This window comes from Parus major, chromosome 6, assembly GCF_001522545.3.
Source record: "Parus major isolate Abel chromosome 6, Parus_major1.1, whole genome shotgun sequence".
Classification (NCBI taxonomy): domain Eukaryota; kingdom Metazoa; phylum Chordata; class Aves; order Passeriformes; family Paridae; genus Parus; species Parus major.
Genome location: NC_031775.1, coordinates 24,344,890 through 24,367,630, shown reverse-complemented (window position 1 = coordinate 24,367,630; position 22,741 = coordinate 24,344,890). Strand labels below are relative to the sequence as shown.

General features: G+C 39.4%; 1 protein-coding gene across 5 annotated transcripts in view; it reads right to left on the bottom strand.

Annotated features, from left to right (window-relative positions):
• The window catches only part of ADD3 (adducin 3), a 92,435-nt gene that overhangs the window by 5,394 nt on the left and 64,300 nt on the right, over positions 1-22,741 (bottom strand). For 4 of the 5 annotated variants that reach the window (XM_015633275.3, XM_015633274.3, XM_015633277.3 and 1 more), the window contains 10 exons: positions 18,976-19,199; positions 7,947-8,085; positions 6,409-6,560; positions 6,214-6,294; positions 5,016-5,165; positions 4,036-4,179; positions 3,849-3,947; positions 2,636-2,818; positions 2,133-2,390; positions 929-1,048 (listed from right to left, as the gene is read on the bottom strand). In XM_015633275.3, the coding sequence (XP_015488761.1) occupies positions 929-1,048; positions 2,133-2,390; positions 2,636-2,818; positions 3,849-3,947; positions 4,036-4,179; positions 5,016-5,165; positions 6,214-6,294; positions 6,409-6,560; positions 7,947-8,085; positions 18,976-19,170 (1,521 nt within the window). In that variant the 5' untranslated portion in view covers positions 19,171-19,199. Of the gene's footprint in view, positions 1-928; positions 1,049-2,132; positions 2,391-2,635; positions 2,819-3,848; positions 3,948-4,035; positions 4,180-5,015; positions 5,166-6,213; positions 6,295-6,408; positions 6,561-7,946; positions 8,086-12,692; positions 12,828-18,975; positions 19,200-22,741 lie in introns of those variants that run through there. The other variant, XM_015633278.3, reaches the window with a different exon arrangement.

The following is a 22,741-nucleotide window of genomic DNA, read 5'->3' as shown; positions in this document are numbered from 1 at the left end:
GCAAAGTTTTCCTTCTGTGAATAGTCAATTTTTTCCCTAAACAGCCCTAACTTCTAATTGTCAGAGTTTAAGAAATCAACAGATCAGATATAAATACCAATACAAATCATATAAAAAAATCCTACAGGAGAGAATTAGGAATAAACACTTGATGAGCCAGTGACATGCATGAATTTAAAAATCATTGCCTGGGACATGTACTATTAATCTCTGGATGATTAGAGGGTGCCTTTCCAGTTCTAAGGAAGGGAGTTGTTCCTTCTAAATCCACTTCAGTCCCCAAGTACACTGATAAAGAATTTTTCAAGAATGAAAAAAATATGCAATCAAATGAAAAGTGTCCTGAATATCTCTTAATATAGTTATTCTGAGGGTGGAGTATTTGGTCAGTCTGATAATCAGTGTCTTTCATGCTGGAAGGGAAAAGCAGAGAGATATTTCTGTTTACACTGAGGTCCAACAATGATCTCTCATTTTCTCTTTTTTACTGCCATTAGAAATTCCAGCTTAACAAGCACTAGGAAAATTAAAACGGAACAGAGCGAGATTAGAGTCTGAGACTGAATCACGATGTAGATGACACACAGCAATTCTGTTGGTGTTGACACCTAATTATATACTAAATAAAATGCTAAATAACAGGGACTACCATTCCCAATCTATAATTTCCATAGTTAATACTCATCCTTCATCAGATTATTGCACTCAAAATTTAAATACATAAATATTGCATGCATATCTACAGATTTTATGTATATCACACATTTAAATATGTTTTTGGTGCCAAAAATCACATACAGTGTAAGAATCTTCTTAATAAAATCAAAACATTTGAAAATGTTATTTTACTGCTCTGCTGATTCATTACTTGAACATATAATTGTATTTGGAAATGTTACATTTTCCATTTCATTACACTTCTTTTTACCTTATTTCTCTTTTCCAACACTTCACTTGGGTTTGTGTTTAGAGGAACAAATTGGTTTGGATCTTCAATTTTGATTGGCGTTCCTCCACTAGTCTTGGAGGAGTCATCAGCTTTCATCCACTTCAAGAGGGGGGTGAAAAAAAAAAAGAGAGAAGCTAAAATACCCAGTATGAGGGAAAGGAATAATTCTCTGTGTTATCTTACTGTTAAAGAAGAGATATCAAGAAAGAACTTTCTGATTTTATTCTCAATTCCATCGACACCTAAAAAATCATCCCAACTCCTTTACAGGTTTGTGTGTTTGCCCAAGAGGATATAAGTTGCCTTGAACATGACTACTTTTTGTAAATACTGACATACATTCCTGAAAAATTCAGTGTTACCTGTGCACTAATGATGCTGTATTTAAAAAGGACCACAGCTTCTAGTAACTGGCACGTCAATCCAGAGCCCTTGTTCATGCAACCAACTTCCACCTCTGCTGACTACACATTGACTATGGTTTTTTTTCCCTTCTCAAGCAGGGTTCTGAGGGTGTTTTTCCCAAACTCAAGCTTAGAAACCTGCCAGCCTGCCAGCAGGAGGAGCTGGTGCTTTTACAGTTGTACTGGGAGTAGCTGAAGAGCAATAACACGCTCTGTAGTCCCACGAGGGCCACCTCCCTGCAGGCTGGAAACTAAGTGTAAGCATCTTGCTGAGCTGCAGAAGGGGGAAAATCTTTATCATCATTAAAAGCCTGTAGCACGAACAGACCTTTTGAAAGCTGTTTTCAGTAGGCTCACAAATAGAAAAGGGGCAGCAAGAGATGAATTAGAGCTCGTGTCTCCCTCATGTAAAAAAAGAACAACCCACGGGTGACTTAAAACCTTACTATATTTGGTGGATAACCAAATATAGTACAAGATAGCACAAGAAGAAGTGGTAGAAAAACTGTTTTCTACTTCAGGAATGAGAAGAGATGGTTAGAACTGTGAAATCATTGTTAAATTTTATCATAAAGTGTTAGTTACTCTTACAGTTAACCCCTCTCTTCTCAACGAGAGGAGGCCCATAGTACTGATGTCATTAAGGCTCTGAAAAGCCTATTTTAATTTGCTCAATAAACTTATTTTCTAATCCTACTCAAGATTTACTCATATAAACTGTGCATAACTTACTTTCAACTAGGGCAAAACCAAAGTGACTGTCCAACCTATCAACCTACCGTGATCTTAGTCCTGGGACTGGTTTCCCCATTCCAGGACTCCTCAGGCACATTAACTTTCAAGTATGTGTTTGGAGAGTTCAGCCATCTTGTCTTCTCCCTCTGTTGCCTCTGTGCAAGGAATTTCAGGGGGGAAAGTGGAACTGTATCATCTTCAAAGGAAAAGGCAGTCACAGTGGCTGGGATCTCAACATCACTCTTATGTCTGGGTTTTTCCCTGACTAATGGTTGCCTATAGGCATAACCAGTTCTGTATCCCTGTGGAGGAGGAAAATAAGAAATTAATGTTAAAAAAAATTTAAATAAAGATTTTTACTATTAAGTTACTCTACATTTGTAAGATGGTGGGACAAAATTGGAGCTCAAAGCATTATAAATTCTTATTAAGACAGAATACTGCTGTCAGAAACAGTATGACTAAAAAATTATTTTCTTTACAGAAGCTAATTCTACACTCTAAACCTTACAGGATTACATAGATACCATCAGAAACATGCTCTCACCAGGTTGTCCAGCATTCTCATGAGTGCTTCAAATTCTTGCTCCCCAACTTTCCATTTTTGTTGTGAAGCCATATTAACTCCACCTCCTCCCATTGCTGCCACAGCATGTGTTGAAGGCTTGAACTTCTGCAGATCCAGTAGTAGGAGATTGTCTATCCCACCTGCTCCAGCTAATGCATGAACCTAGAGACATCAGGAAGCGTATTTCATTTGTGAAAAAGCTCTCGTATTCTCTGCTTTTCTGAATTTGCAGCAGGAGGTTGCGTAAATACATGCTGCGGTTACTTCTCGGGCTGGTTTTCTACTGTCCAAAAATGTATTAAAATATATAGCAAGAGACTGCTAAAACATTGTATCCTCTACAGTGCATCTAATGATTGCATTTCAAAAAAACACCAGATTCAAACGCTTTAAGAGTACCTTAAAAACATCTTTCTGCATCACAAGATTAAAAATCTTTCATTATTCTAGCTGTTTCAAAATGAAAGTGTGTCTGAAATCAAAATGAATGGTAGGGCAAGGAAGGAAAGGAGTGGGAGCCCACCATTTGCACATGCAAATGTCTCTTTGGGAGGACAGGATCACTGGAGAACACAAAGTGATGAAGTTTCTGGGGATGGGCTTAAAACTTATGAAAAGTGAGAACACTTTCAGTGGTCTCCACGGGTTATAGGTAACACCTGGATACCCAACCAGGTGACTAAAGAAAGATAAGAATGAAAACAACTGAATTTGTGATTCAAGTTACTTTTAAATATGCCATCCATTACCATTGCTCTAAAGACCTTTTTTTAATTTGGTTTCACAAATTAATTGTGATCACAGAGAGAAGCTTCTTTTTTTGTCACAATATTCAGTAAAGGAGCTGGCTCTCAAGAGATCTTCAGTCACACTTCCCCATGCAGTGAGTACCAGCAAATCTATTACCTGACAGATTCTCTGCATGAGGCTCACTCTTGCACAGCATGGAACAAAACCTTCTGTACCTTTCGGAGTGTGACACCACTGAGACTGTGTCAGTGTTCCTAGAATGAGTATTTGTGCCATTCCCTTGGTGATTCCCTGATTATTCCAGGCTCTCTTTGACCAAGTATACAGGACTACTGGATTCTACAACTCCAAAACTGTGTCATGTAAGAGATCTTCCCATCTGGGATATAATCTGCAACTCTATAGTGTGTTTGAAATTAAACACAGATAAATTCTCTCTCACCTGCGTTTCACAGGCCAGTTGCACATTGAAAATATAGTGGAATGCTTCTTCCAGTGTCTCTCCTAGTGCTACCACACCATGGTTTCTCAAGACTAACACCTAGTAAATGAAGACACTAATGTTAAATGGTAGAAACTGGAACAGGACATGAAAATTGTTCATGAAGAGCATAAATGAGGCTGAATACCTTGCAACTGGGTCCAAGAACTTTTTGAAGCTGAATTCTCTCTTCCTGTTCATCAAGAGATCCCTGATAGTTGTAATAAGCAACATCTCCCAGAATCAGAGCCTCTTGTGATATGGGAAGGATGCCACACTTCATAGAAGAAACCTGTTTCATAAAAATTAAATGCTGATAACTAGGGAAAACTTACATCTCAACCACCCAAACCTTAGCAGGGTGTACTTTGTTAGATGAGAAACAAACTCCATAGGGAGAGCTTAGAAACAACCCCCCCACCAGTTTAATTTGCAATAGGGTGACAGAGCTGCTGCTGGGTAGTCTGGTATACTGGGTAGTCTAGGGACATATATATTGAAGGAAATTTTTGTGAATTTTATTTGTGCTTAATTCTCAGTTTATTTAATGGTTTATCCTTCTTTCTCACATTTATTACTTCAAAAAGCTAGTATAAAAGAAATTATACATTCCTTTTTACTTTGTGTGTGTGTATATATATATATGCATTTCTAGATAAAATAATAAGAATTCAGTTATTTCAAACCAATTCTTTCAGGCCTCCTTGCATTTTTATCATTATTATACAGACTATTTAAAGTTTATGCTAACTATAACATTTAAATACTGAGGTAAATCCAAACTAAGTGTAACTACTAATCAAACCACTTAAAAATGGAGCTGCATAATGCAAATTAAGATGATTTATGCAGCACATTATATTATCTAGGATGCTATAAATGAAGCCTGTGTAAACTATTTGCTTTACAACCTCCTCAACCTCGGTACAGTAATCTCTGAGCATCAGTTTATTCTGATGCCATTCCACTGTGATGGCCCAGCCCTCTCTCTATTTGGTAACCTCACACTTTTATTTATCTGCGCAGTGTCGATATTAAAACAAAAATGAAACTGCTGTGGGGAGAAATATGCCCTAAGTTCATAGGATAAAGCTGTTTTCTTTCAGTCTGTGCCAAAGGAAGACTCACAGCAGCCGTGGCAGGGGTGTGTATGTGTATGACACATCTGATGTCGGGGCGGGTGGAGTAGATGGCCACATGTGGGCTGAAGCCCACACTGTCAATACTGAGAGCTGTGCTTCCCTGGTCCACTACATCTCCTAGGATGTTCACTTTAACCTGAAAAAGGCAAACAGACAAGTGATATTCAGAAAGTTTGTGACAACTTCAGTAATCTAGAAAATACCCTTCCCTTCTTATTTAGCACCAAAGTTTCCCACATACATTCAAGGCTCAGAGCACAAAAAAATGTAGGTGAGCAGCCATGAATCTGTGTCAATAAACCACCCTGCTGTACTAGCCCTTGATAGCTGTTGGAAGTTCAACCATGGAAGAAGTCAGGACAAGACCCTGATACAACATATATTCTACTTCAGTCTAACTGACTTTTCCTTGTTTCTGACTTTCATTTCATTAACTTTTCCTACATTTTAAATATGAAGATAATTCAGAGCCTGAGAAATTTCCAGTAAGAATATTCAATGCACAAGGAATCTTCCGTTTCATTCAACATTAAAACAGTAATTCCTGGATCAACAAAAAACTACAGCAGGGTCATATTATGTCATGGTATTTTGGTTCTGTGTTTTCTATGTAATAGTATCAATCTCATTTTGGTACCCCTTTCACCTTGAGGCAGTTTCTTTACAGATATGCACTGACATGAAGAGCATATGGCAGGCTCTACACCAAAAGATGTGTGATTTGGCAGCCACCACTGCCTAAATACCAGTTTGTAACTTCACCCAGCTCATTTGCTGGGCCTGGGGAAGATTATTTGACTTTATCTCCTCACTTCTAAAGGTAAGAGGTGATTCTGATAACACTACTCCTACAGAGTCATTTCACAGGTATTGCCACTCTCTCAGGTTATAAAAGGCTACTGCTACAGTCATGCTACTGGTGAGCTTCATCAGATAGGAAAACAAAACTTTGCTGCTCCACACTGAAGCTGGAGACAAAGAAACAGAAAGTAAAGCTAAACCCAAGAAGAAATACTGGCAACAAAGGGGGCTACTATCTAAGCAGTTAATCAGCTTTTCATCTGGTGGGTAAATATTAAAAAAACCCAAACAACAGCATAATTACAGTTCATTTAAGCAGCCACAAAAGTATTTTAGAAAACAAGATGAGCCTTGTTGGTTATTACAGCAGGTGAATCACATACCAAATTAGAAGCTGAAGCTTCAGAAAAGGACAGCCCTCTTGGAATGATTAGAATGTGGTTATGTTCTTTGCTTACTCTTACCTGCAAAGGAGACAGGAAATGGATTACTGATCTAATTTACATTAATCAGGGGGAAAAATAATTTGAATGAATAGGTGAGACTCTAAATAAGTTTTTTTGCTCTAAAATACTTACTGTGATATAGGTATTTGGCAAATGTGCCCACCCAAACAAGTCGGCCAATCTATATAAACTGGCTAACTTGCAACGAGTAAGTTTTTCTCCCTTAACAAACGAGGAGGTATCTACCCCAGGTAGGTCATTGATGGGTGTAATCATTCCATGGCCTGAAAAACAGACAAAAATAGATGATGGCCAGTTGGACAACTAAATGTATTTCCAGCTATGCCATGACCTTCCAGATGCAGTGTACTTAAATGGTTAGCAAAGCAGTACCAGCATTTATGAGATTGAATAAAGGTTTTCCTGAGCTGTCTCCTGAATCAATATCCTACGTACGACTGGAACTGTCCTTTAAGACATTTGTCAATAATGAAGTAATTTTACATGTTACTTTGAGGTTTCTTGTTACAGGAGAAGATATTCCTTGTGGACTTCTGACATCAGCAAAACTAAATTGAAGAGATATCTTGGTCTTAGCACTTCAATTCAGTCCCAATGAAGAAATTAGGATTAGTGCAAGAGTTCTCAGACCCTTAGACAGAAGGCATCACCTCTTAACAGAGAAATCACAAAGATCAATTTCTCTCTTTGAATTGTGACTACACGAACATACCCTTCTCCCCTTCATGAATGCATGATAGCCTTTTGACAGCCCACAACCTTTGCTTAGAGAGGAAGTTAAGAGCAAAAGAGGTAAAAGTCATTTTGGTTTTCAACAAATGGAGGGTGCACTTTGAGATCTGTCCCCATTGTCTCTGGCAAATGCAGCAGAGACGACAGTGGGACAGAGTCTCAGTAACCAACCAGAGATGTGCTCACGAGGTTATTTGGGCTCTCTGTTCTCTTCCACTTGTTTTGTTAAATAAACCCTGAAGTACCATTTTGGGACCAAATCTCCAAAGATGATGAATGCTGACAGCTGCCACTGTACTTCAGGCTTGTAAGTTCCCATACGAAGTCCACCCACAGAACTTAAATTGACTTGAATGTCTCAGTGCTTCATGACTTGGAAAGAAGAACTTGGGTGTTAACTGCAAAATCCCAGTGACATCTTTACAAGTAGAGTGCAGACTAGAATCTGTTCTTAACTCTGGGAGCTGGTCATCTGAGAATTCAGTTTGCTGGGGTATTGTCCCTACCTCAGAGTTGTTTTTGGTTGGTTGTTTTTTTTTTTAGTAACAATATATATGCACAAGTAGAAAAATAAACTACATAGTAATGTATTTCACATCTCAGTTTATATTCATATTAAATTCCTAACAATAACAGGGCACAAAATATTGTTCCCGATGTCAGTTCAACTTTTATTTACAAATTATAGAATAACTGATTTTGATGATTCCAACCATTTTGGATATCATTATACAAGTCAAAAAATTTGAGAGAAAGAAGCCTAAAAAGGCAAGTTAAGGCCACCATCTGCACTACTTCACAGCTGAAGCAAGCTCTGACAGGATTTTTATTCAAGGAAAGAGGAGATCCCAGCATTCCTAAGCCTTGGAAACAATTTTTAAAAAAAAAAAAAAGCAGTTGATGTGTAATTCACTTACTGAGTGAAGATGAGGAAAAACCTGTAAAAGTGCTCGCTGTAATGTATTCAGCAATCTGCTGTAATGCAAGCAGTCCAGTGGGGTTATTGCCCTTCTTCATCTGTTCTTGAATAAGGCATTCCAGATCTTCTCTAAAAGCCTGTAGAAACATTTGAGAATCATCACGGAAACCTGGCCTTGATAATCTTATTTCTATTATAGGTGGGGCTGGTAGTTCTGCGTCTTATTAATGTTACATGAAACTTCCCCATAGACTTTGTTTTTAGCTGTTTTAACTTTGCCAGACTTAATCATCCAACCCAAATTTTGTAAACTAGGTACTGGCAATTTGGAAGGCAGAAAGAAGGAGTTTGGTCACAGAGGATTTACTATTTCCCAGTACATGACAAGATAAAATGTATTTTTTTATATATTATTAAACCCATTTTTATCAGTAATTAAAGCGTTGTCCATGTTTTGGAAGAGATACTTGAAATTTGATCAGGAGGTGTTGCTTTCTCTGCTGGATATTTTTTTATAATGTAATCTCTCTGAAAACCCATTCAAATTTGATAAAGGTATAAACAACTGGAAAACTGGAGCTCATCCATGCTCAAGTAATATCACAGAAAGGCAAAAACTAGAAGGAATGCTATCTTCTCTCTATTTATTTCCTTCCCCAAAGGGAAAAACCCTTCCTTCTTTTTCTGAATAAAGTGACTTCAAGCCCAAGAGACAAACTTTTGCAAAATATATCATGAAAAGGTTTTCATAGTATCAAATTTAATATATTATGCACTGTGGACAAAGCCTGTTCCTTTGGATGATAAACAGATTAGTCCCTACCTACAACACACCACTGTCCTAGGACCACTGCAGTCCTGACATTCCTGGACTACAGACTAAAGACAGACTAAATTCTGTTCCTTCAAATTTATGGGTTACATTTTCTAGCCCTCTCATTACTTTTTGGCAGCATCTTTCAGCTTTTCCCCAAACTCACAGTACCCAAAGCTGCACACAACACAAGCTGAGGTAGATTGTGAACATTCCTCCTGGTTTCTTCCAAAAAGACATTTGGTGTCTTTACCATGCAGCTGGCTCCTATTATAACTCCACACTGTTCCCTGTAAGTAATTGCTCCTTTCAGTTTGCCTTCCTTGACAGAGCACTTGCTCTCAATTAAAGAAAGAAAACAGTTCTATATGACAAATGTAATTTCTTCACTGAATTTTAATTCAGTCCTTCAAAACACCCACTCTGTTGGGCAAAATCCACCAATCCCTTGGGTCTGTTCACCAACAGGTTTTGATTAGTAAGAGAGAGTGCTACTGAGCCCCACAAAGACATCCTCGGGTCTCTACTTCACATCTACTGATACAACCTCCTCAGCTGGACAGTTGAGTCTCCATGACTACTAATTACCAACTTTTCAGATAGCCGTGCTCTCCTTTGAATAATTTTGTCAGGATCATGTCCATACCTGAGACCTTCCAGATCTCCTTAAGCCTCTAAAAATTCCCACCCACTCTGAATGGATCTGTTGCACAGATCTCTCAGTGTAGACCAGAATATTCACGTGGCATCCCCCAAACAGCTGAACAACCTCTCACCAGCCTGAAGATGCACAGGCAGAGTCAGATTTTTCTCTTTTGTGGCTGCTGTTGGTAAGGTCTATGCAGCAGGAGAAAGGAGCAGATGAGGAAAAGGAAAGAAAAAACATGGAACTGAGAGAGGAATGGAACCTTCTTTTACCTCATGAACTTCTTTTCCTAGGGGAAAAGTAGTGGAGGTCAGGGAGCAATGGCCATAAACTGAAACATACAAAGTTCCAGCCCAACATAAGGAAGAACTTTAGATCAAGGGTAGCAGAGCACTGGACCAGGCTGCCCAGTTCTCTGCATTATATTAAATTATTCCTCCTTCAATTCAACAAGAACTATAGAAAAGATCTGCAAAAACATTAATAGTAAAGTCTCATTAGTCATACTCGGATTTCGGAGTTTTTTTTTAAACCTGTACAAGTAATGTTACTTCTACAGCAGCAAAAATGTAATATAACATATTTTGGGAAATTTCTGACAGATTTTTAGTTTATTGCATATTGTATTTTTAATTCTTCTGCTTTTTGGTCACATTATTTTCTTTCATTCTTCTGAGCCTAATTTTGTACCTTAATGCTAACAGCAGTATGATACACATTTTCTCAGATTATTAGAAACAAGTGTTTAGTGTTGTATCAACAGCTTTGTTAAACGAAACAAGCAGCTTCCCCTAAAATTAGTTTTAGAAATAAGAGAAGATAAGTAAGAGCCAGGAAAGTAGCAAGTATGGAGGTTAGGGATGAGCTATAAAGCAGGTGAGAATATTGATGAAGTGCATAAAATCAAGTAGGCAATTTATCCACATGCCAGTGTATAATGCTATTTTCTAGCAGCCTTCAGCCTGTCACATGGATATCTATGAATATTTCAATATATTTCATTCACTGCTACAGACCTTTAAAACTTGGAACTGTATATCCTTTAGGTAACCATCCCACACATGCTAACACAACCTTCTTCTATTTCTGGTAATCCCAGTGGGCTTCTATGAAGGGCACCACCTTCTTGTGGTCCACAATTTACCTTTAATAAGAGCTATTAAAGGAATGTTATTTACTGGGTATTTATTTCACTGCACAAGACTGATTTCTGTAAAACTACTAGATTACAGGGTTCTGATTCTGGGATCTGACCAGAGCAGCAGGAACCTGCTGAAACCTAACAAGAGCCTGGAGACCAAGAGGTTTGGTTTTGCTTTAATTCATGAGATTGTGATATATTTATGTATGTGTGGCATTACACTTCCCACAGTGATCAAGCAAAAGTCATACAAGTCACACTGGAGAGAGATGCTTTCAAAGAGATGACAAACGTGCTTCTCTGGCACAAAGCAGATATTTTTCAAGTGGAAAGGTCACTGGTAACTTCAGATGTAGTATTTGACAAGAAAATGCTGACAAAGGAAAAACTGTGCTGTCAGATGAATGAAAAATTATGTTATTCAGCTGTATGCTCAGCATTGCTCAATCAAGAGAAAGTTTCAGCCCTGGGATTGTAGTAGGCTCGCTGGGTATATGTGTATTGTTTTGTTTGTTTGAAACCACAACAACTTTAGACATGAGACACTAAGAGCAGTGACTTTTTACAGTGGGGTACAAGTCCCAAAGTGAGCAGCACAGCACCTCATGGCTGCCCATGATCCTGCCAACACAGCTGGACTCCAACACCTGCAGGTGCCTCCACGCAGCAAGGATGTAGCCTGGACAACCCATTCCTCTACAGCTGGGAATCATTTCCTGTTTGCACAAACATCCTTCTGCCTTCAGGGACCCCTCACCTGCCCAGCCAAGCATTGTGTCCCCCCTTCTTTGTGCTGAAACAGCACTTCAAGCATCAGACTGAAGGTTTGCATAGGAAATATCCCATGGTATGAAAACTGGACCCATGACAGCTACTGGAAAGAAGGTACAGTGACATTTCAGACAAGATGCACAACTGGGAGGATGCTGAGTAGGGCTTTTATTTTAGACACCCAAGTGAGTAGCCTGACCTTGGTAGAATGCAGGCTGCTGTTCTGCTTCCACCTCACCCACCTTCTGAGTGCCACTCCACCACTTTCCTTTGAGACATGAATTTCCCCACAACTCACCAGTAAAAATTAACAGGGCAGCTCACCCTGTTCCTAAATCTGTTTCCAAAATTCCACTCTTTCCAAAACTGTAGTCAGCCTTTTTACACCAGCTTAGACAGCCTTACATGGTACTGCACAGCCTGCAGAACATGCCCAGCTTTTCTTGATGGAGTCATTAGTAGAATGATGAGGTCAAAGTCTTTCTAATATAAAAAATTACTTCACCAGAACTATTTGCAATCATCTTCCAAATACACATCATAGACTCAGGCAGTTTAGATGGAAAAATCTTTCAACTTAGATCTGCAATTGTTGTCTGAAACTCAAGAGTCAAGCTAACAAGCTCAGTTCTGACTCTTTTAAGTCCATTTTCTTTCAGAAGTAAAGTCTAAGTGTGAGCTGACACTAAATTTGAGCTTTTAAGAATCAAAGCAACATTTGCATGCACCAATTGAGAACTAGTATTTTTCAGTCAACATATGCAGGAAGAACTGGAACAATAAACCTGCTAGAATAACCTATTTTGCATGGATACACAAAAATATAGTGCAGAATAATGATGTTTCAAAAAAACTTGGTATTAATCTCTTCATCTTGCTGGGCAGCTCTCTAAAGATGTTAAGAAGTACACAGGCTTATAAGCATTTGGACTATCTATGCTGTTTCTTTTTTGTTGACCACTGATATCTACATGTATCCAACTCAAAAGAAGTAGAAATAAAGTAATAACCAAATAATAATGGTATACAAGTCATCTAAAAATACTCCCTACCACTGCAAACCTTTAAGAGGAGAAAGCACGTGCTCACATTAGGACTAATTACAGTAATGACCACTTTCATGTCTTTCTACAGTTAAGTAGCTAAAAAAGATGTGTGGCCCCTACCTTTCATAGCAGCACTGCTGTTAGACTAAAAGCTTCCAAATAATATAAGAAACCCATTCAACCATTTTCACTTTTGCCCATTTTGATCATAACTTCTAATATCTTAAATCCATTTTTAAAAAGGGCATAATTCAACTTATCTAAACATGTCCAGACAGAGTCTCTAAGCCAAATCTCCACCACTGAAGAAAAGCTTCAAAACTTAACTGGTATTTTGTCCTCGAGAGCGAAGAGACGTTAGTTTTGGTTCCTGTGCTGTAAACACAGCTGCCCGGGAGAGGAAGACCTTCACCGAAACAGCCGACACGGCTCCTAACAGGCTCTTTCAAGACTGAAGTTTAGATACAAACAGCCGGTGCCCTCAGTGGAAAAGGGTGGAGTTGGCCACAAAAAAACCGCCAGTGAGTGAAGGCTGGCGGGGAGAAGATAAGAGTCACAAAAAGTGTTTGTCAATGCTGTGAAAGAGAACAAGGGGGATGGGGCTTCTGTGTTAAGACAAAAAGAAGCAGCCTTGGTAATAAGGAATTAGCTGAAGTTATAATAATCTCTTCACTTGCACTGAAGGGTAAGGGTACCTGGGCTGGATTTAGTGACTCAGCTGACAACAAGGCAGTCCCCACACAGAGCTCAGCCTGTGCCAGTTTTTCCAGCTCCTCTAACCTGGTGCACACTGGCTTTCCTCCATGAGCTGCAGCAGTGTTCACTCCTGTGATGAGCAGCCTAGAGATACCCCATGATTACAGCCAAACCTGAAGCACTGAACTCCTTTGCCAAGCCCATCTTCACACAGCCAGCTCCCAGAGCCAGCCACTCACACAACTGCTGCTCTGCATGGGGGTCTGGGTCCCTCCCTTGTGCTCTCTAATGGAGTGAAACCGTACCATACATCTTGCTAAATGGAATGTAAATGACATGTAATGAATGTAAATGGAATGTACAATTAAATGTAACGTGCTAGAAGAAATGAAATTTCAGCTCGTCAGGGGTCTCACGCATTTCTGAGCATAATTAACTGGGTTTTTCAGGAAGTGCAGGATTTGGAAGGGTGGGAGCACATGCACACATGGTGAGGAAGCACTAGGAGGGATGACAGAGCTCTTGCAGGGTGTTCTGGATGCACTTGCTCCTGCAGCCAAGGAGAAGTCACCAGTCAACCTTTCCAAGGTTTTCCAGGTATTGTTCAACATGTATCTATTGGCATTTACATCTAATGAAAACCACAATTCAAACTAAGTGTAATGGAGCAATATGAAAATAGAGGGGAGTGAAGGGTAACCCAGTTTTATAGTAAGAAAGCAAGGAAATTTTCATGATGTGCACTTGTGGTACAGGACATTGGTGTGAATTTACAGTGTACCTATACATCGTAGGGATTTCTTGGGTCCTCGCAGAGATCCAGCGGATGGCCTTGATTTGAGACAATGTTACCCTGACCACAAATTCCCTCCCACTTAAAATGCTGTCACAGTGCACAGGGGATCTTTAAGGGACGTCTTGTAGTGTGTCTTCAATAATGTGTCAAGTTGGGCTCTTGCCTCTGGTGAACAAAATGCTGCACACGTTGTATGATGAAAGCATGAAATTAAACAAGCTATTGCAGTGGGAGGAGAGTCATGACTTCCCAGCAGGATATAAGGAAGATGTCAGAGAAGACAAAAGCCAGAGCTGGGAATGCAAGGTGAGAGGACTGCCCAGTGAGGAGGTACTCAGGTGATGTAAAAGGTTGTAAGTCCTTTGTGGTCAAGGGGTGGGGCTTCTGAAGGATGTGAAAGGCATTTGAACTTCTGAGAAAAGAGCAATAAAAGCCAAAACATGAGGAACTGAAAGGACTTTGATATTTTAAAGAAAATAAACTACCCCAAAAGGGAGTGGTATTGCAAAAATACTGGATGTTCACTCAATACAAAATAAAGTAAGCTGAACAACTGCAAAAGCTGGGGAAAAATAAATTAAATCATCTTTCATCTCTGTCCTGATGGTTTGAAAATAACATATCCAGGAAAAAAATTCAAGTGTGGGTGGGATTGCTTGTTTTTGAGGAGAAAAATCTGCCTGCATGCTATATGCTAAGGCAAACCTCTGAATAGAAGAGTTGCTAAGCTGTATAGTTATCTCCCCACTTTTTTTTGGGCAAGACCAGCTAGTGTGGGAGGCAGGGGGGTGTGTACATGTACAAGCCAGGAAGGGAGGCACAGTAGAGAAGCACATTTTTAACCTCAGCATAACCCCTCAACATTTTGCAGTCCAGACATTTCAACCTGAGCCTTCCTGAAATGGCAGAGTCAAGCCAGAGTGGCCCTGAACACCCTGCAGAGTCACGATGGGTTACTACACACTCTCTAGATCCAACATGAAATTCAAATAAATCCTGATGGGATCCTGCCAACACAGAGCTCAACTTAAGAAAAAAAGCCCCAAGCTCCAAATAGCTATGTTTTACATGTAAAAATAGCCAGCACATATCCAGTGCAGCTCAATAAGCCACACAAAACTTCACTGGTAAATTAAAAACATAAACTGCACATTTAAATTCCACAAACCAGACATTTTTATGTTTACATAAAACAGCCTTTCAACTCATCACTTCAGACACAACTTCTTCTTACATCAGTAAAAATAATGAAGTATATCTCATAGATAAGCACATCTTTTTTATAAAAATGCATCCTCTCCCATTTCTACCCTCACCTGTAGCTTTCCTTCCAATACTTCAATACAAAGGGATGGAAGGCACTCCTCAGTGCAGTCTTAGCCCTGATCCTAATTTCCTGTTAGGTTACACTAATGTCCCGTTAGCTGAAGCCTGTAGTTACTTTTCTGCTGGATGGATAATTGTTTTACATGGTCTCACTGCACTGAAAGCAGTGTGGCACCGTTGCCTGCTTTGCCGGAAGATCCAACACCTTCCCTGCTTCATGATGGCTGTGGGGATCTTCTCCCAGTCTGTAGGTTAATTCAGCTCCTCAGTGCCAAACTGGCTGTTGAGTTTTCATAAACACCATAACTGTATAACCACTGCCTTTTTTTTGAAAGTGTTTTAAAGAGTTTCTGGTTGCTATGGTGACAGCATTGGAGAAATGCTAGAAGGAAATAAAGGCCAGAAGGACTTGTATGCCATAAATGAAATAAGGAGTTTGATGGTACAGCAAATATATTTTCACTCTGTGAAAGACATAGCTACTGTGCATAACAAGCAACATATGACTGTTTAGCATACAGACAAAACTGTTTTTAATTGCAGAGTTAAACTGGAAAATATAAAAAAAAAAATTCAAAACAACCAACCCATCTTTTCAGATTTTGCATATATTGTAGGGCAAGTATCTTGGGTCGAAAAAGCAATAAAACTAGTCCACTGCATTAATATAGTACCTTTCTTTAAAAATAACAATGTGCTACCTGAATCCTCTGAACCTGAAGACATTACTAATATGAACCTAAATGGCTTTATGCTAAGATTGGCCATCAGTACATCTGGATGCTATCAGGCTGCTCAGGCCCAGCTGATTTTAATTTCTTTCCACCTTTCTAACATACACAGAACAGCAAACACGTTAGGTTTATCAGATTCTCCAGGCTGTCAGATGCTCAGGGGCTACATGCAGTATTAGGCAAACACATCTGAGAACCCACTAATAATGTCAGGACATTCTCCATGGGCAATGGTCAGAAAACAACTATGATTTGTTTAAGGTTTATTATGAACAGACTCCAAGACATTAGCAAACATCAGAGGTAATAGAAATAGCTTTTCAGTAGCTTTTAAATTATTTAATTTAGGAAAGGGAAATTGCACATCAGAGAAGAGTAGTCAGATTGCACACTAGCATGGGCACCAAACAGCACATCAGAGAGATGCAGCAGCTTGATGTCTGAAGATGTCTGGTCAGGCCTGTAGCCCTTACAATAAGATGCACTGAGTAAAACATACTGTGGTTCCTGAAATATATTCTCTAATTTATTTTCTTGCTAATGGATTTAGATTTTCCTACTTGAAAGAAAGAAAAACATTTGTTAATAAAACCAGATTTAATTAGTACCTAAAGCTTCCTACTATGGGACAGTGATTAACCCTTTAGTTTTGCACCTCTTCTCACAGAAAGCACATGTTTAATGCTCACCTCAAGTCCATAACACAGTTACACAAGTACATAAGACAGCTACTATTCTTGCTATATGCACTCCACATTTACTAATACTTGCCAGTAGAAGAGTCATTGACTGTTTCTTTGATCTGAATGCATTCAACAAGACTTGGTGAAGATATGCCTTTATATATCTAAGACTGGGTGAACATCCACCAGCAAAGCAAGCTCTTCCTTAAACTGTGTCTCATAATTCCTATTCTTCTAAACATTCTTCAAACTATATTCTCTCTGTCAAGTGGAAGAATCCAGAAAAGCAACTAAGTTCTATGAAAATTTCTACCACAGTGTAATTCTACAGCTGTAGAACAAAAACACCATGGGCAATACTCATCAATTCAATCCCAAACCTGTGTTACACAGACTGGTAATGGGAGCAATACTTTCTGGCCATTGTGTGATGAATTTTAAATTCAGGAGAACAAGATAAATGTTTTCTGTCCTGAATCCCAGGAACAGTATGGAACACAGCAGCTAGAGCCTGGAAAAAATACCTTTCACCCCAAATAAATTATGAAATTTGCTTGATGGACATTTGGTCATGGATCCTGTATAAAAATGTTTTAATTTCATTGCATGAGAAATCACAGCTCAGTTTGTCTAAATTTTCTGTATCAGGGAAAGAGCAGATAAAAGGAGATACTTGAGGAGAAGTGGGAGCTCAGACGACTCCTTTTCGTGCCTGATCCCACACTCGGCTCCCACGTTCCCATTTCTCTCTAAGCCAAGCAGGCAGCAGGCCCCTGGCTTATTTGGACAACTCTTCCCTTACACAACAAAAACTTGCAACTTATTGGCAGCTCTGAACAGTCACTTTCCAAAAAGTGCTGGGCTCAGCTTCTCTTGCAGCAGGACACTGACAGCAGCCCAGCAGCTCTCTGTCTCACACTCTTCTGTTAAAACAGCAGCCTAAACTCAGGGGTTCATACCCCTCTTCACACCCCTTCCTTAAATCTGCATGCTGACACTGCCTCTACTAAAAAAAATACCACAGAAGCTGCAGCAAAGGGACATTAATTACATCTGGCAGACTTGGCAAAAGATGCCCCAAAATATTAATGAAATAGTTACAGTCATCAGATTCAATACTGTCATCAAAAGGACCAAAAAACCACCCTCACATACAAAACCAAATGATCTCTCCAAATTTTATTTTTATCAGTTAGGCTAAAGATTTAGTCTTTCCATGAGTCCTGGCGACTCATAATGTGAGTATTTTAACAGGAATGAGTAGAATCCGGTCACATTTTACAACTGAGTATTTAACATAAAATTATTGTGATTAAAACATTATGCAGTACCTCCTTAGAGTATTTTCCTTATAAAAGAGCCTGGCTGCAAACCCAAGCTTGCACAAATTAACTTGAAAAATAATAAATTCCTTAGTCAACAGGTTCACATTATACTCAAAGCAACACACAGATCCAAGAGACACTCCACGACAACACTTTAGCAAACAATCCTGTTATTCATGGATGACTATAATAGAGTGATTACTAACAGCTGTTTGCAATCTCTTTACATATGGAAAAGCTTAAAAAAAAAATTACAGAAGCACCCCAATTTACAGAGGAACTAAAGACAGAAAGATCTGTAAAGCTGCTTAGCCCCTTCCCAGTCCCATTATCCTCAATACTTGCATTACACATGGATACCCCTAAAGGATCACTCCACAGGCCTTACTCACCCCCCATGGATTCAAAACACTCAAGATAACAGTATTTCTTTCCAATGTATTCATCAGGTTAAACTCAAAGAATACAGGTATTAATGTAAAAATTAAAACTGGTGTGAGCATGGTTCAATAGATTATAAAACTAGTAATAGTTTTATATGTAGTCTACCCAAGTACTGAACTTACACAACCAGTAGATGAGCGTTAATATGGCCAAGTATGATCACCCTCAAGGACATAAAAAGAACATAGTCTAGCTTTTAAATAAACTTAACCCAATTATAAATGTTAATTAAAACATTCCTGATGCAAATGATAGGTTAATATTCAAACCCAGAAAGCAGAACACCACGCAGTGCCCTAATTTGTTCCTATTTGACTGGTGACTCCTTCACTCTCTTCCCTGCCCCTAAGTTTTAATTAGGAACCCTGCAGCCAGACACGTCTTTCTATAATATTGCAACGATCCATAATATAAATGTATCAGGAGAAAAAACAACACAAGAAAGGCTGCTTGTCCACAGACAAAACACTACACCAACAAAATTCTGGATGATCTGTTTAGTGATCTTTCTTAGAAGATGGTCCAGAGATATTCTATCTAGCTGTGACATAGATTTCTATTTTTATAGCACCCTTTCCTTTTTAGTCCCCATTAATGGCACTCACAGGGCTCTGCAGTATCTGGGTGACCCTCTTCCTCTGCTCCATCATATTGAAGTCCTGTCTCAGGTCAGGGGACATGTTTCTCTCCCGGATATACTCTGGGTCATTCTCATTGATGCGATCGAAATACCGCTCTTTGTGAGGCATTGTGGCCGGGGGAGGAGTAGTGATCACCACCTGGCTGGCATCAGCACTCATGCTTCAACACTGTGGATGGAAGGCTTCCCCTGAAACAAGCGGAAAACAGGGAACAATGTTAGTTCAAAGAAGGGCAGTGCAAGTAACATCCAAGTCTGTGCATAACTAATGTCCCTTCGCATCTCTGCAGGTCATCTAAACTGAATGGAGAACAAGTGAGTAACTATCACAATCAGAAAATTTAGGAAAAGTCTAGACAAATGCTTAAATGCCATTACTAAGTTTTCTGATAGTGTATAACCATCTCTATTCAAGGTAAAATAAAAACCAACATGCATACAGGTAGGAGTGACATTTGAAATAACCATTGTACATTTTATGACAAGCTTTCCTCTATCATTTTACACTAAACTTACCACCTCCCAAGGTTTTTATACAGCTCTCCTTCCTGAGCTGTTCAAGCAAACACCCAGAAGACAAGGCCTGTTTAATATCTGCTCTTCTGTGAAGAAATTCCTCAATTACAGCATTTTCAAAGCATCTCATAACCACAGCTTGAAGTCAAGGCCTCAGGACACTCAAGGACTGCTAGGGAATTTCTACAGAGCTCCAGCTGGTGCCTGCTTTTCCATAAGACACTTGGAAACATTGAGGGAACATTGCAGAGAAGGTTGTATGTTGGTTTACACAGCATTGAGGCCACATCCATGGCAAACAGCTGAGCTTTAGCATTTTCTCCTTTTGTGTGCAATTGTATGCAAAGATTCTCACTTAAGCTCATTACGTTAGGAAAAGAAAAAAAACAACAAAACAACAAAAATACTTTCATGTCTTGGTAGAAAGCTTAAAAATCTCATTAAAAAACCTGATAAGTATTTGTAAACACAAACAGAACTGGATCAAAAGGAAAGAAGCAGACACCTGAATTTTCATATAAAGAATCAGGCTCAAAAGCACGCTCAGGAACACCATTCCTCAAAAGCTACTGAAGAGGGACACTTTCTCAGGTTTGAGGAACAAAGAGAAGCAGGATTTGAAGGATGAGATAAGTGTATTATGAAAATACATTTTAACATGCGAATATCTACAGTCAATAATACATTTAATATAAAAATATTTGCATGCAAAAATATTTGTTATGTAAATTCACACCTTCAGAGGAAAAAAGACCAAGTCAAGCTATGTTCAACAGCATGGTTTGACATTCTGGTATCAGTGGATCAAAGTGCCCTTCCTCTGTGGCACGGTGCACCCATCCCTCATCTGTGTCACTGCAATTTCCATTTGGGGCATTCTGTGAACAGTGAGCCAACGTGGAGCACCTGAACTGCTTCCACTGTGATCTCACGTATTTCCCAGGTGAAACACTGGGAACCCCTGTCAAAACCAGCTTCAGCAGCCCAAGCCCTGTTCCTGCCTGCAGCAAGTCCTTTCAGCCCTTGTAATACCCTCTGCTGCTCAGCCACACCATGACCCAAGCTGGCAGGAAGATCCAAGTTGGTTTTCAGCCAGTTTCCCACACTGATTCCCAAACAGCTTTGCTGACAGTGCAAGGGAGAGCACAAGGATGAAATCCTGGGGCACTGCAGTCCTGTAACCAGACAGAAACCTCTGATAGAGCTAGGAAAGCGTTAGCAGGTAAGAGCCAAGAAAACCAAGTCTATGACTTTCTTGTACATTACAGATTATGATGAAATTTGGGATTGAGATGAAATGCAATGGTTACTACAGATTTAATTTCCTTCGTTCTTTCTGCCTTTTATTTTTTTCTTTTTTTTTTTTTTTCCAGAGAGAGACAGAGAAAGAAAACATCATCTGGGATGCAACATTATCCAGCTGTACACACAGAGCTCCCAGGAGGTACCTGGCATGCTGGATGAACATAACCATGTTCTGGGATGTATAATTCACATCCTGGAGACAAGCTCCATGAACTCTGATGGCTTCATTCCAGAGGCTGTGGAAACACATTGGTGTGTTTTGCATTTGCTGCTTGGGTGCAGTAGGAGTTCATTCAGCATTTGCTGACTGACCGCTGGAAAGCCTGGGATGTGTGATCAGTTTGGAGATGCTGGGGAGAAAACAAGGGCCTTGCTTCAAGGAAGTGAGAGTTTGGGAAAAATCTGGTGGAAGTATAAAAGGAGTTTAAGTTTTTCTGAAGAATTAACTTTTGCGATAGTGTCTGGGGATCTGACCACCACTCAGAAAATATACCCTTATAAATATAACTATTTATTACATCTCTGCTCCTCTGTCCTGTGTGTACCTTCCCTTTCCCCCCTGCCCAGAATGGTGAGGTTTAAGAAGAAAAAGAAAAAAAGCATCAGGAGACAACATAAGATTATGAGATCATTGGCTAATGCCACAAGGTGTGAAGAGCTTGAGACAGACCCATCAGCCTTCACTGTTCTCCATCTGTGCTGGGATAAGAACCTCCATGTGAGCCAGAAGAGACACCTTCCAGCACCTGCAGGTAACTAAAAGCAGTCTAGAAATGCAGATAGCGAGAACCTTGCCTGAACTGGTGACCAACCAGATGTGACTCCTGCTCTTTTCCTCCTTCCCAGAAGTTGTCTTATCTGACCATCTTTTTCCCTAAAATGTTCCTGAATCCTGTTAACCCCAAATAGGAGACTTTCTCAGCTGCTGATTGACTCAGTTGGCTGGATCAACTACATGCATGTCTGAACTTCAAAACACATTTATTGTTATTATTATAGGTTTATAGGACATAATTAGTTCAAGCCCATTACTTTACAGTTCATTCTTACAGTGACAGAAAAGCCCATTCATCTGTAAAAACGGCACAAATGTGACTGGCAATACACAAAATCCACGCAAGAGATTTTTCTAATTGCATTGGACTTTAGTTTTTCCTCTTTCCTTTCAGACTGGTTTGTTACCTCTAGCCATTAAGATTACAACATTGAAATCCTTGTAGTACAAAACCCCTCCATTACTGAACATAATATGAGTGTTGGGTCCAGTTGTTCTTATTAGGTCTGGTTCAATGCCTGCTCTGTTGAGTCCAGGCTGACTCTCATATAACCCCTACTGTTTCCTGGAAAATTTTCAAACAAATCAACCATTCTTTTATTATTTATTTGCATCTTCTACTGATTTTATTTTATTTTATTTAAAGAGAACATTTGTTAAAAATGCCATCAGCTTTAGGGGACCAAAAAATCAGTATCTGCTTCTTAGCACAGAACCAGCAATAAGATAAATGTATTTACAGAAAATCCAGATCTTAATATCTGTGAATTATGCTAGAGGATCCTCTCCCCCACCTTTGCATGTTATTTGTGCCTAGAGAAGAAATCAGCTTTGCTGTAAGGCTGCTTTTGGTTTCCACCCCCTCCAATGCTGTTTATGAATTAAAAAAAGTGAGGTACCAACTTCTTGAACAGTGCTAGCTAACATTTCTTATGCATGCTCCAGAGTGGTTGCAGAGACTCAGGCATAGGTAGAAATGAGAGATCCTATAGCAACAAGATACTATATCTAGACTGGTCAGAATGGACATACATACACAGAGAAATCAAATATAAACTCAGATCTGGTGAGAGCCATCACTCTTGGTCTGCCGAGACACACATTTTAGCCCACATTTTGACCTATCATGCACATG